At 51.5% G+C, this 13643-nt stretch overlaps 1 protein-coding gene across 1 annotated transcript in view; it reads left to right on the top strand.

Annotated features, from left to right (window-relative positions):
• MAP4 (microtubule associated protein 4) overlaps positions 1-13643 on the top strand; it is a 120832-nt gene that overhangs the window by 11668 nt on the left and 95521 nt on the right. The window contains exon 2 of the mRNA XM_017737674.1: positions 8984-9242. Within this exon, the coding sequence (XP_017593163.1) occupies positions 9002-9242 (241 nt within the window). The 5' untranslated portion in view covers positions 8984-9001. The remainder of the gene's footprint in view (positions 1-8983; positions 9243-13643) is intronic.

The raw sequence follows: 13643 nt of genomic DNA, 5'->3' as shown, positions 1-13643 counted from the left end.
CGGGTCCAGAGCAGCTGGGGCTGCCCCTGGATCCCTGGCAGTGCCCAAGGCCAGGCTGGACGGGGCTTGGAGCAGCCTGGAACAGTGGAAGGCGTCCCTGTCCATGGCAGGGCTGGCACTGGATGATCCTTAAGGTCTCTCCAACCCAAACCATCCTGGGATACCATTCCATGATACCGGGTGCCTGCACACTTGTGTGTGTATTTAGACATGCTCAAACAGGAATTTTCCCTGGTTCTCTTGCATTTGGATATTCCTTCTGCCTTGATCTTTGACGGAGATCTGGCTCCAGCTAATTACTTTTACTTTGCATAAGTGCAGAGTGTAGACTTTATTTTTCAACTGCTTATACTGAGTTGAAAATGATGTTAATAAGGGACATATTATATTCATGTTTCCCGCCACTGGAATTCCTCGAAGTGCTGAAGTATCAGTATTTATTTCTCTGTTCCCTTTCCTCTGCCAGTGACAGCCCTGGCCACAGTGCACCCTTTGTGTAGGGATCTGGAACCTTCCATAGTACCTGGGAATGATGGCATTGGTTCTCTCCAGGCAGCTGTGCGGTGAGAGAGGGAGATGTTTAGTGCAGCCTGATGGAATGTGCAGGGCAGTTCCCACCTGTGCAGGTGATTCCTCACCGGAATCCCGGCTGCGTGGGGCCCTGCTCCAGGTGTTTGGAAGGGGATGCTCTGTGGGATGCATTGACAGCAAGATGGGAAGCAGCAGTTGGCAGAGTCTTTGGCTGCTAGCAGGTTTTGGCCTGTGCTGGGATCGCCAGAGACCTCTCTCTGGTGAGGCCTGTGGTGAGATCGATTCCGGTGCGGAATTACAGCCAAGGTAAATGCTGGAGTGCCCCAGCTCCCTCAAGGACCAGGCTCCCTGTAAAGCGTGTTCTGGCTGGGGCACAGGTCGTATTTGGAGTGAGCAGTGCAGAGCCTTGAACTCCTCTCTGAAGAGCTCATTGTAGGGGCAGGTGCAAAGCTGAGAGGCTGCGTGGGGCATCGATCCGTCCCCGCTGGCATAAGGCTGAATTCCTTGGAAAACATCCTCCTGGGGCAGGACCTCTGCCCTGGAGCAGCCGTGTCACTGTGGGGTTGTTCAGCTGTAAATGGGCATTGTCCCTTCAGGGTTTGGGGTTGCCATAGTTCCTACCACAGTCTTGCAGCTCCAGTGCAGCTTTATGGGTGTTGGGAGCTTTTCCTTCATGCAGTGCAGGGATTGTGTGACATTCCTTGGATGCACTCTGAAGGTTCACAGAATCTTTAAGATGGAAAAAGACCTCTGAGATCATCGAGTCTGACCTTTGACTGACACCCCCATATCAGCTGAACTCAAGTAGCCTCGAGTCATCCTGGTTGCTGTTGCCTCCCCTGGATGCCCTTCTGGTCCTGCACTTCCCTTTGAAGTCCCTGTATGTTAAAGGAAAAAAATGTTCCTTTTTTTTGTTGAATCAAGTACAGATAATTTTAGTGTTAGTGAATATAAAAAGAGCAGGTGGGAACTGCTGTAGTAAAGCTGGGAAATGCTGGCCTGGCAGCCTTCAGGCCACCTTCAGTCATGGCTTTTGAGCTGACAGTGAGCAGGAGCTCCACACGTGGAGAGAGGAGCTTGTTTTACAACTTGCCTCTGGCTGCTGTGGGATTTCTGCCTGGTTATCCTTGGAGACTTTATCATTCCATGAAGTGTGAGCTCCCCAAGCCATGAGTGGCTGCAAGGCAGGAAGAAAATAGAAGTTGCCTCAAATCTCCAGAAATTGAGAGGATCTCTTTAACATTCCCAACGAGGCAGGACTGCTGGGAGACTGTTCGCGGCGGCTCTACTAATTCACATGGCTTCTGAATAATTGATGATGGGGAAGGCACGGCTCGTTGGCTTTATCAGTGCTTTCCTAAGGGAAATGGAGCTGACGAAAATGTTTCTGATTATGGAGCAGAAATCATCATTAAGGACTTGGATGCAGCAAGCTGGGTTTATTTGCAGTACTAATAACAGCAAAAATAATGCTTGAAGCAGAGAAATGGCTCATTCCCCAAGGAATGAAGCCCTGCAAATTGATGGACACTCTTGGACATCCTGAATAAACCCCAGGATTATGGAAAGACTTACAAGACATCATTAAGTGGACAAACTGCACTTCAAGCAATCAGCTTTGAAACTTTAAAGTTATAACTCAGAAAAGCTGAAGTATGGCCTGTGAAAAAGAACTGGCCCTGGCCAGCCAGAGCTTGGTTTGTCCCGGTGACCTTGCCTGTCACATCTCCACGGCCTCGCTGTGGCCATTCCCGTCCTGCTCCGCCAGTTGCTCCTGGTTTATTGCAGATCTGGTGTTCCCATGGCAGGGAATTCAGCCCCCCAGCCCCAGCATCTCCTGCACGCTCCCTGGAGGAGCCTCAGGTTTCCCCACTCTTGGAAGGCCAGGTGGGAGCAGCAGGCAGAGCCAGAGGCTGAGGGAGAGGTTGTTCCTGACCCGAGACGTGGAAGGAGGAGATGGGAGAGGAAGTGGCTGAGAGCAGACAGTGAGAGGAGGAAGCAATCGGGGCTGAAGCTCTGCCTCGGCTTTGGGATCATGTTGAAACTTCATCAAACCCATCTGAAGTGAGAACTTAAAACTTCCTGTTTATTGTCTGCTGTGTGGCCATAAAGGGATTGTGGAAGGGACTTGGATCTGCATGAAGCCTTCAGAGCTATTTCATGGTTGGAATCCTGGAATCCCAGCCTGGTTTGGGCTGGAAAGAACCTTAAGGATCATCCAGTGCAACCCCTGCCATGGGCAGGGACACCTCCCACTGTCCCAGGCTGCTCCCAGCCCCAATGTCCAGCCTGGCCTTGGGCACTGCCAGGGATCCAGGGGCAGCCCCAGCTGCTCTGGCAATTCCAGCCCAGCCCCTCCCCACCCTCCCAGCCAGCAATTCCCAATTCCCAATCTCCCATCCAGCCCTGCCCTCTGGCACTGGGAAGCCATTCCCTGTGTCCTGTCCCTCCAGGCCTTGTCCCCAGTCCCTCTGCAGCTCTCCTGGAGCCCCTTTAGGCCCTGCAAGGGGGAATCTGGGATTCCTGAGTGGAAATAGGTGTGCTGTCCTTGCGTTCCCTCGTGGAGGCAATAGTAGCAACTGTTTCCCCTTCACTTGTGCGTTTCTGGCGGGTTTTGTGTAGCAGCTTGGAGCCTCTGGGGCTGGCTGAATTTATTCTGAGTAATTAAAGTGAGCCACAAGGCTCGGGCAGTTTGTGCTGAGGAGGGAAACAGCTCCACAAGTGCTTTGTCTGTTTCAGGAGTCCAAGCTTAAAATCACCAAATGCCCCAAACCTGCTCCCCTTGCACCCAAACCTGCTCTCTTTGTCCCCAAATCTGCCTCCTCTGGTCCTGCCTCGTCCCTTGTCCCTCACACAGGAGGCAGCAATCACTTAAGCCCTGTAAATAACAGCTGGAAAATCTCTTGCTGTGTTTATGGATTGAAGGAGAACGTGGTTCTGTGACTCTCCCTGAAATCCTGATCTGCTGGAAGTCCAAACATGCACTAGAAATCAGGAATATTTGGTGTGCTGCCTCCCTGTCTGCTCTCCCAGGAGCTCCAAGGAAGCTGCCAGCTCACTCTGGTTTCAGCAGCACCTCCAAGTTGAAATTTGGTGTTTGATTTTGCTGTGGAAATATCTGGAATCTCCTAATTAACCCTGTTTTGATGGTGCCATGGGGCAGGTCTGGAGCATCCCAAAGAACCGGAGACTTTCCCTTTGCCCGGAGGGGGTGGCACCTGCACTTCAGGGAGTCCTTGGGGAACTGATGCCTGAATTCTGGAATCCAGGACACCCATTCTGAGGCTGCTTTTTCCAGCACTTGAGCTGAGAGTGATTATAAGTGTTGGAGAGATTTTATTAAAGATCTCTCACCTTCCATCTCTTTGCCTCTAAGAAGCTTCTGGTGATTTGTGGGATTTTCCTGTGGCTCCAGAAACAGCCGCACAGCAGAGCTCTTGCTGTGTCTAAAACAATAAGTGAATCCCATGGGTTTAGACTGTGCCAAAAAAATTACAAAAAATTCAGTTGGGTCATAGATTTTTGTGCCCAGCCATGGATTGTAAGGAACGTCAGCGACTCGAGTGGTTGCTGTGTCCTCTCCTCTGGAAGGATGGATGCAGAAACCCTTTCCATGGATTCCAGGACTCTGGGAAGGAGGATGACTTAGCAGATCTCTGCTCTCCTGTTTCCTCACGCCTCAGCAGCCACGGCCGAGTGCTCCCAGCAGCTCCAGCTAAGAAAAGCAACCTGACTTACCCAGGAGAAATGGGAATTATGACCAAGCTGTCCCTGTTTCTTCCAGCCAGGCATTTCGTTCGGGATGGAGTTAGGAGCTAATTTTAAAGGGGCAAGTGGATCTGATGAAATAATGGCTGTGCTTCTCGTAAATTTGGGCATCAGAGTCTCCTTTAAAGCAGCAAAAGCGAGGAAGTGTTACTTCACTGTTCCTCCTGCTTGGGAGCAGATTTCTCTTCCCTCTCTGGCAGGAAGGTTGCTGGGCCAGAGGCCGAGTCCAGCCCGTTTGGAGCAGGATGGAGCCATGGATTCCTGCCAGGAGCCTGGCAGGGCTCTGGAGCGGGCTGGAATGCTGTGTCACTGTCACTGCAGGGCTGGAACTGGTACCTGGGGGTGCTCCTCTGGGAAAAGCCATCATTCCCTCTGCCAGAAATCCCAGGGAAGTACAGCAGTGTCCCCCACTGAGTATGATTCTGTTTGGACAGTTTACAGGCTTTCAAGTTTGAGGTTTCTTTGGCAGCATCCCTGTGCCCACTCTCCTCTTTCTCTGCCTTCAGACAAGACACACAAAATCTGGGTCAGACTGATCATAACTTGAAATTCCAAGCCTGTGCGTGCCCGGAGGCAGGAACACAACCGAGCAGTCAGGGGGGCTGCAAAATGGAAGCACAAAGTTGAGGAAATAAATTCCACTCTTCCCTGGATGGGGAGCTGGAGGCTGTGGCTCACGCAGGTTTTGATTTGCCTCCCTTTCCAGAGGGTGGTGAGTGGGATGATGGCACTGGGAAGTTGTTCCAGGGGCTCACTTAAAGTAAAACCTGGGCAAGGAAGTTGCTGAAGAGAAGTTCTTGACACCCTGAGAAGTTGTAGATACCCCTGGATCCATGGAAGTGTCCAAGGCCAGGTTGGATGGGGCTTGGAGCAGCCTGGGACAGTGGGAGGTGTCCCTGCCCATGGCAGGGCTGGCACTGGACGGGCTTTAAGGTCCTTCCCACCCAAACCCTTCTGGGACACTGCCAGGGATGGGGCAGCCTTGACTAAAAACCAGTGAACAGTTGGAACTCTTTGGAACAAGACACCAGGATCGGGGTCTGTGATGTGGTGAGGGATTGAAATAACCCTGCTGAATCTTGCAGATTAGCTGAGGAGAGATGGATTTTATTTATCCCCACAAACAGGTTACTCACTGAGTACACAGAGATTCTGAGCGTGGAGAAGAACAGATGGGGCAAACCCTGAGTGTAACAGATCAGCTGTGCCTGGAACAGGAGGGATCTAAACAATCCTCCCGTGTAAAAATAATGTGTGAGTTAAAGGAACATGATTGATTTGCTTTGGGATAATTTGAAGATTTCCTGGAATGTGTAGCTACAGGAAACCCCTTCTCCTTGTCTGTAGTGCAGCTGTCACTGTGGCACTGGCAGGGCTGTTCCGTGCTCCTTCACACCTTTCCTGAGAGCAGACTCCTCCCTTGGTGTTGCCAGGGAGGGCTGGGCTGTCCTCCTAGGCTCTTCCAGGATACAAACCTGGAGTCACCCACTGCTGCTCCCCTCCCTCTGCTGATTTAACAGCCCCGAGGATCTCAGCAGCTCTTCCACTGCTGAAGAATTATTCAGAATCCCTGAGGCTGGAAAAGCTCTCCCAGCCCATGGAGTCCAGGCTGTGCCTGATGCCCACCTTGTCCCCAGCCCAGAGCACTGAGTGCCACCTCCAGTCATTCCTTGGACACCTCCAGGGATGGGCACTCCAAACCTCTCTGGGCAGTTCCAGTGCCTGCCCAGCCTTTCCAGGAAGGGGTTTCAGTGCATTTCTAAACCTCTGCCTTCAGAAGCCTCAGTCACTCCTCAGTTTTTCCCTCTCATCCCCAGGTTAATGCCAGCATTCCTCTTCCCTGTGCTCTGTTAATGTCTGATTTCCAGAGCTGTGGAGGCAGGGGATTAAGGTGCATCTTGCTGAGGATTTTTTAATGCTTCCCAGCCAGCCTGTTCCATATGAATGGAAACTGGGTAGGAAGGATCTGTCTCTCTAAGCTGCTCACCACATGAATATGCTCTGGGATTTGCTTTCTACCCTTGGGCACAATCCCTGCAATATCCTCATTTTCCTTTTGCTTTGGTTAGCAGACAAGCCCTGGGAATCTGGGAATTGGTGCAGTTCGGCTGCTCTAACCCTGGAGATGGAAAGGCAGGAATTCCCAGGGCTGCTGTGGCTGTGCTTGGAGCCCACCTGGGCTGAGGAGGGATCCCTGCAGTTTGTGCCAGGTGCTCCTGCGTGTCTGAGACACCAGTGCTGTATTGGAAATGGCTTTTCTTAGTTACCCTGGTTTACTTTTATGCATCGTTTCTACATTCCCTATTTAGCTAAATATGGACAAGGAGGTGTCCTGCTGATAAGGCTGCATAACCTCATTATTACTTTTCCCCGGAAAGTAGATCACTCCCGTGTCCTAGTTCCTATGTAGGCCTGAAGTAGCAGCACTGTCAGTGCCACACAGCCCCCAGATGCCATGTATTTTATGGCAGCTGTTCCACGGAGTGCAGCCGACTCCATGTCGGGCTCTGCTCCCAGGGAACAGGGACAGGAGGAGAGGAAACAGCTTCCAGCTGTGCCAGGGGAGGCTCAGGTTGGATATTGGGAACGTTCATTCCCCAGAAGGGCTGTCTGGCCCTGGCACAGCTGCCCAGGGCAGGGGTGGAGTGCCCATTGCTGGAGGGATTTACCAGCCCTGTGGATGTGGCACTTGGGGACATGGGGCAGGGGTGGCCTTGGCAGTGCTGGGGATGGTTGGAGTCGATGGACTCAAGGACCTTTTCCCCCTCAGGCACTCTGTGCTCATGATGCAGCTTGTTGGGAAATTTAAATTCTGTTTTTCTTCTGATGCTAAATGACATTTTCAGAAGAAAATGATTAAATGTTCGTTGCTCCACACTGAGACTCACTGACCTAAAGCCATCAGTTCACTTGTGAGCTGAAAGCAAAGGAGGGTGTGGCTGAAAATTTGGCTCTTTCTGAGCCCCATTTGTTTGTTCCTTGGAGGAGACTGGCCAGGGCAGGGATAAAACTTCTGCAAGTGCCTTCCCTGGCTGGTGCTCCCCACAGGGTAATGCAGCCAGCTGTGTGCACATCTGGGTGGTGTTTTGTCTTAAAATAGTCAGGAACTCTGAAAGAAACGTTTTTGATAGGACTCTTTCACTTAAGTATAGAAAGGTTTTTTTACTAACCATAATTCATTCAGCTGTGACCCTGCGCAGGGGGTGGTGAAGAGCTCCAAACTTTTCACCTCTGGATTTCCAAGTGGTGATTCAGGGCCTTTATCTGAACCGACAAGAGCTGCAGTTGCTGCCTGAAGTGTGGTCTGCCTGCAAGCCTGACCTTTTATTGTTCAAAGAATAAAAAAAGAGGAGCTTGAACTGAATTAGTTTCCATAATATACCATTGCCTGGAAGGACAGAAACACCACTATCAGTGGGATAGCATTGTTCCTAAGGAATGTGAGGCTGGAGCCTGTAGGTATGTGGTGGCCCTGTAGTGCTGACACAGAATTTCCTGGAGTTCAAGGAGTAGGAGCCTTTGTTTTTTGGGAACAAGAGGATCTGTGTTCTGCCACCCCATGGAAGGCAGTGAGCCTGGGCTGCTGCACAGTGGCCACTTGGGTTGCCCCTCATGACCCAGCACACACAAGTGTCCCTTGTGTTCCTCGGGCTGTGGCTGCAGCTCTGTGTCAGCAGCTCCCGATTTTCCTAAGGAGAGGCCGGAGCCCCTCTGCTCTGGAGCCAGGCTGGGAGAGCTGGGAATGTTCCCCTGGAGAAGGGAAGGACACAGGGAGAGCTCAGAGCCCCGTGCAGGGCCTAAAGGGGCTCCAGCAGAGCTGCAGAGGGACTGGGGACAAGGACTTTCTATACATTCCAGCAGTTTTTGTTGGCTCTTGTTCCCAAGAATTCCTTGAAAAGGCTGAAACGTGAAAGAGTAAAGACTTGGTGCTGTGTGTGTGTTGTGCCAGCTTGAAGGCTGGAGATGAGTCAGTTCAGGTGCATTTTCAGTTTGGTGCCAGGAATTAAATTGAACACAGGGAGGGATAGCTGGTGATTACCTCTCTGCTGCTTCCAGTTCGTAGCTGTGGATGTAATGCCTATGTCTGCACTTTGCTATATTTTTTTCACGTAAACATTATTAAAACGTCACTTTCCCTCCCAAATCCCAGGGCTGGAGGGGGTTTGCTGGGATTAGCAAGGTTTGCTGAGGACATGACCATGCTGCAGGACCCTCTGGGAGGGATCAGGAGCAGCACTGAAGTATACATCAGAGATTATGTAAAATCCTAATCTCCATAGGGGAGGCTGGGTGGAGTCAAGCCCAGCACTAAATTCTCTTGCGTCATTTATCTTTGTGCTGCTGAGGGGTGTAATTAACTCCAGATCTGGGGCAGGGCAGGAGTCAATGTCACACCATGGTTACCCTGGCCAGGTGCTGGGAGTCATTTTTCACATTTTTTATTTAAGGTTCTGATAAAAGATCCCACAAAATGTAACGTCCACGAGCTAAACCCGCTTTAGATGATCCCGGTTTATTTCTGTTCTGGTGGGGGGGTTCAGAAACATCTGGGAATTACTGAGCACTAAACAAACGTTTCTCGTGGTGTGAAGGCACGGGGGACACGCAGTGGTCAGCACCAAAGTGAGTGACAGAAGAGACCTCTGATGAAACGTGTCTTTGTCTCCCTGGGCGCGGGTTGCAGGTGCAGAGGTGCTCAGGCATGGCTGACCTGGACCACAACCTCAGCCTGGCCGATGCTCTCACAGAGCCGCCCCACGACATCGAGGAGGAGGTGAAAAGGGACTTCATTGCCACGCTGGAGGCCGAGAAGTTCGATGATGTGGTTGGAGAGACAGTAGATAAGACAGACTATGTGCCACTGCTGGATGACGACAACGATGCGAAACCTGGGAGCCAGGAGCCCAAAGGCAAAGGCCACGCGGACGGAATTCCCGTGGAGCGTAAGTGTCCCAAGCACCGGGCCAAAAACCGGCACTGAAACATCAGGGAACGCCTGTGCTCCCTGTGGCACTGCTGAGACAGGGCCTTCTCTGCTGCTGCCTCAGCCTGAAGCGTTTATTTCCAAGGCCAGGGTTGAGATCAAGCCCTGTTTGTTGCTTTTTGCCCTCGGTCCTTCAGCCTGTGAGATAACCTCTCCCTGCTGGGCCCCAGGAGAGGCTGTGCTTTACATTATTATTTCGGGTTGGGTGGTTTTGGCTTTGACCAAATTCTGTGGCTGCCATGCTCCACAAACAGTGTCCCAAACCAGCACAGCTGTGCAAGGAGCCACCACTCTGGGGGATGGCAAATCCAAGGAACAAAGGTGGATGACGAGCTGCTGCTGGTGAGGTCAGCAGATGGGAACCTTCATCATCTGCCTTGGAGCTTCACTCCCAAGTGTTTGACAGCTAAATCCCATGTTTCTGACCCAAGGCTTTACTTACTTGGGTTCCTTGCTGCCTGGATGTGCTGGTTGTGTGCATGGGTACCAAAACATGCTGCTGTCCCTGCTGGTGAAGAGCACTTTCCAGCCCAGCTGATGTTTAGAATCATGGAATCATTAAGGTTGGAAAAGATCTTTGAGATCATCAGATCCAGCAGCTCCCCCACCCCTGTCCCCAGGTGCCACATCCACAGGGCTGTTAAATCCCTCCAGCAATGGGCACTCCACCCCTGCCCTGGGCAGCTGTGCCAGGGCCAGACAGCCCTTCTGGGGAAGGAATGTTCCCAATATCCAACCTGAGCCTCCCCTGGCCCAGCCTGATGCCACTCCCTCGCCTCCTGTCCCTTTTCCCTTCGAGCAGAGCCCGACCCCCCCCGGCTGCCCCCTCCTGTCAGGGACTTGTGCAGAGCCACAAGGTCCCCCCTGAGCCTCCTTTGCTCCAGGCTCAGCCCCTTTCCCAGCTCCCTCAGGAGTTTTCCAGTTCCCTTCCCTGGACACGCTCCAGCCCCTCCATGTCTGTCCTGGACCTGGGGACCCCAGAACTTCCCCAGCAACTTGAAGTGGAACCTCACCAATTTATTTGTGTTAAGAACTTAATCAAGAATTCCTTAGGAAAAGGAGAGCTTTAAACAGATGCTTTCTTCTATGAGAGGGAACAGAGTAAGATTTGGGGTCATCCAATAGGTTTCTTTCCCAGTGAGCAATTTAAATGATTGCTCCCTTTGCCTGTGTGCTGTTCCCTCCCTGCCCAAGTGGGAATTGTTAGCTGGGACCAGAAGTGCCTTGATGATTTTATTTATTTTGTGGCCTTGATCTGTGCTGGGTAGAAGAGGAGAACCTTTGGTAACTCAGTGACTTCCTTCAGAAGAAGTTTTCTTTTTTTGCCTTGATCCTGCTGCTCATCAGTGTTGAGGAAAGTGGGATTTGATTCCTGAGAATAAATAGAACCTGCAGGACCACAGCATGGGGAATTCTGGTCTGTTTAGGGCATTTATTTGCTTTGTTTAGAAGTGCATCGGGTGCCTTGTAGTACAGAAAATGTAACTTGGAATTTTCCATGCTGACACAGTTATTACATGGTACCAGATGAGCAGGAAGGATGGGAATGGGCAAAGAGATTATTAGAAAACTTGGAACTTTGGGCAGTTCAGATGTGTATTATTTATTTCATTATAGGTGGTTGATATTTTAGCATTGCAGAAGTGGCTGAAGCAGGGAAACACAAGGACTTGTTAACACCTTGTACATGATTTGACCATATTTTAAAGCAAGCCTTTGTTGTAGAAGCTGCAGGTCCTAAACCATCTCAGTGCCAGGATTTCTCAGTGCTAAAATCATGACTCAATATTGGTTTGAAGTCCCTTAAGTGTGTCCTTCCAGCTGTGTATCCCTGGACATTGCCATCCCAACCCATTGTTTCACATAACTCAGGGATCTTGGAGTGGGGGTAACGAGGCCTTTTGGGTTTGCTCAGTAATTAAAACTCTGTGAGAGAAAGGCTGGGTCCTGTGTGCAGAGCTCAGGCAGAAATACTGGGGGGGGAAGAAGTGGAATTTCGGGAGGAATTCCTTCCTGGAAGGGGTTGTTAAACATTGGCAGGAGCTGCCCAGGGAGGTTTGGAGTGCCCATCCCTGGAGGTGTCCCAGGAAGGCCTGGATGTGACACTCAGTGCTCTGGGCTGGGGACAAGGTGGGGATGGGGCACAGCTTGGCCTCGATGGGCTGGGAGGGCTTTTCCAGCCTCAGTAATTCAGGGATTCTGGGATCTCTTGGCTTTTCCAGCCCCATCCTCTCCCCCCTCTGCACACCCCATTCACTGGGCTGCTTGAGCAGAACTCATTTCCCTCCTACGTGGCAAGGGGGGGATGCAGTTTCTTACTCTTGCTTTGGAGATCGGTTTTTCCCTTTTTTGGGAGAGCTGGAGAGCAGTCAGGAGCATTATCTGAATCTTTGGCAAGATGCAAACGAGACCCTGCGTGAAGAAAAGGAGACGTTGCCCTGAGTGGAGCTGTTCAGCTTTCCCACCTTGTGCCAGCAGGGAAGGACTGAAGCCTAAGCAGGGTCAGTTTAACAGACCAGGCTTAGGATTTGATCCTGGAATGTCTGCATTTCTTTTACCTGTTTTTCCCTGAAGTGCTGAGGATACCTGTTTCTTTCAGGAGATTTATTTAATATTTGTAACTGTTTAAATTGATGGTTAAGCTGAATGTGCTGTATTTATTGAGGCTCCAGAATAAATGAGCCCTGGGTGAGATGAACAGGGTCCTAAGGGGGTTTTGGTGTTGTAGTTCCATGTTTGAGTGTAACAACACCAAGTTTTTGGGGAGCAGCAGCAAGAGTTCCATGGCCCTGGCTCCAAACAGCCTGCTTTTCCTGAGGGAGAGGAACAGCCTGAGAGCTCAGGCTTTTCAGCCTCCACTTGTTCATTTCTTTATCTCAAAAGGCACAAATGTGTTCTGACATCACGGTCTGTGCTCCTGAGACTGTCTTTCCCCAGTCAGAAGAGGTTTAATCCTCCATCCTGTCAGGCTTTAGCTGCTCCAGCTCTGCTCCAGGGTTTTCTTTCACTTTTTTCCTAAACCCAGGAGCCAGATTAGGCGAGTTTAACGTTGAGCTGGGCCCCAGCGTGGGGCTGGGTGAGTACAGAGGGGTGGAGAAGAGGAGGGACATGTGATGAGCAGTCATTTGGTCACCTACAAATCTGCCCTAGAATAAAGCTTTAATAATGGTTAACTTTATAAAATACCAGGGAGAAAGGGGGTTTACTCTTCCTCACACCTGGCTGGGCATGGCAATTTGGCAAATTCTGGGATAATCCTCTTATGACCTTGTGGTCCTTACATAACACCAAGGGATCGCTTGGGGTGTGCTGCCTGCTCCCAGCTGGCTTTCCTTAGCATTTCCAAGGCTTTCAGGATACTCTGGAGCTTCCAGGCAAAGTCCTGGAGGCTGCAGTTCTGTTCAGGTGCTCGTGTGATGGGTAGGCAGGTGTGAAGGAAGGGATTTGGGGTGGGAGCACGTTCCAAGGGAAAGGAAAACGCTGGGGTTTGATGAGTTGCAGCAGAGCCCCTGGGGAATGCTTTAGTGGAAGTGAGGACCAGTATTGTCTCTGCAGTGATGGTTACTGGTGAGGAACTGTGGACACAGACCAAAGGGCAGGTCTGTGCCTATGGGACGTGGCCTCGTGCTCAGTCCCTGTGTTTTGCATTCCCACACTGTTCACAAGCTCCTTGGTGAGTGTTATCCTTAAATACAGGGGTTTTTGGGGGAATTGTCCTGGTATGGGCTGGGATGGAGTTAATATTCTCTGTGGTGGCTGGGACAGTGCTGTGTTTGGGTGTGAGAGTGGTGTTGGTAACACCTGGGTGGTTTGGTTGTTCCTGAGCCCTGCCTGCTCTGGATCAAGGACTTTTTGATTTCCCAGGCTCAGCCAGGGAGCTCGGGTATCAGGAGGGTGAGGGCATGGCCAGGAGAGCTGAGCCCACCTGGCCAGAGGGATATCCCACAGCAAAGAACATCATGCCCAGGATAAACTGGGGAGAGCGGGCCAGGAGCTGCCAGTCACGGCTGGGGGACGGGCTGGACACTGGTCAGTGCCTGGGGACCCAGGGGACTGGGCATCACTGATTCCTCTTGGGTTTTATTCATAGAATCACAGAACTGTTGAGGTTGGAAAAGGCCTCTGAGTCCATCGAGTCCAACCATCCCCCGGCACTGCCAAGGCCACCCCTGACCATGTCCCCCACATCCACAGGGCTGGTAAATCCCTCCAGTGATGGGGACTCCACCCCTGCCCTGGGCAGCTGTGCCAGGGCTGGACAGCCCTTCTGGGGAAGGAATGTTCCCAATATCCAACCTGAGCCTCCCCTGGCCCAGCCTGAGGCCGTTCCCTCTCCTCCTGGCCCTGGTCCAGCGGCCGG

Source organism: Corvus brachyrhynchos, unplaced genomic scaffold (assembly GCF_000691975.1).
Source record: "Corvus brachyrhynchos isolate BGI_N302 unplaced genomic scaffold, ASM69197v1 scaffold426, whole genome shotgun sequence".
NCBI classification, from domain to species: domain Eukaryota; kingdom Metazoa; phylum Chordata; class Aves; order Passeriformes; family Corvidae; genus Corvus; species Corvus brachyrhynchos.
The sequence above is the reverse complement of the archived record's forward strand: the minus strand, read 5'-3'. Positions and strand labels throughout refer to the sequence as shown.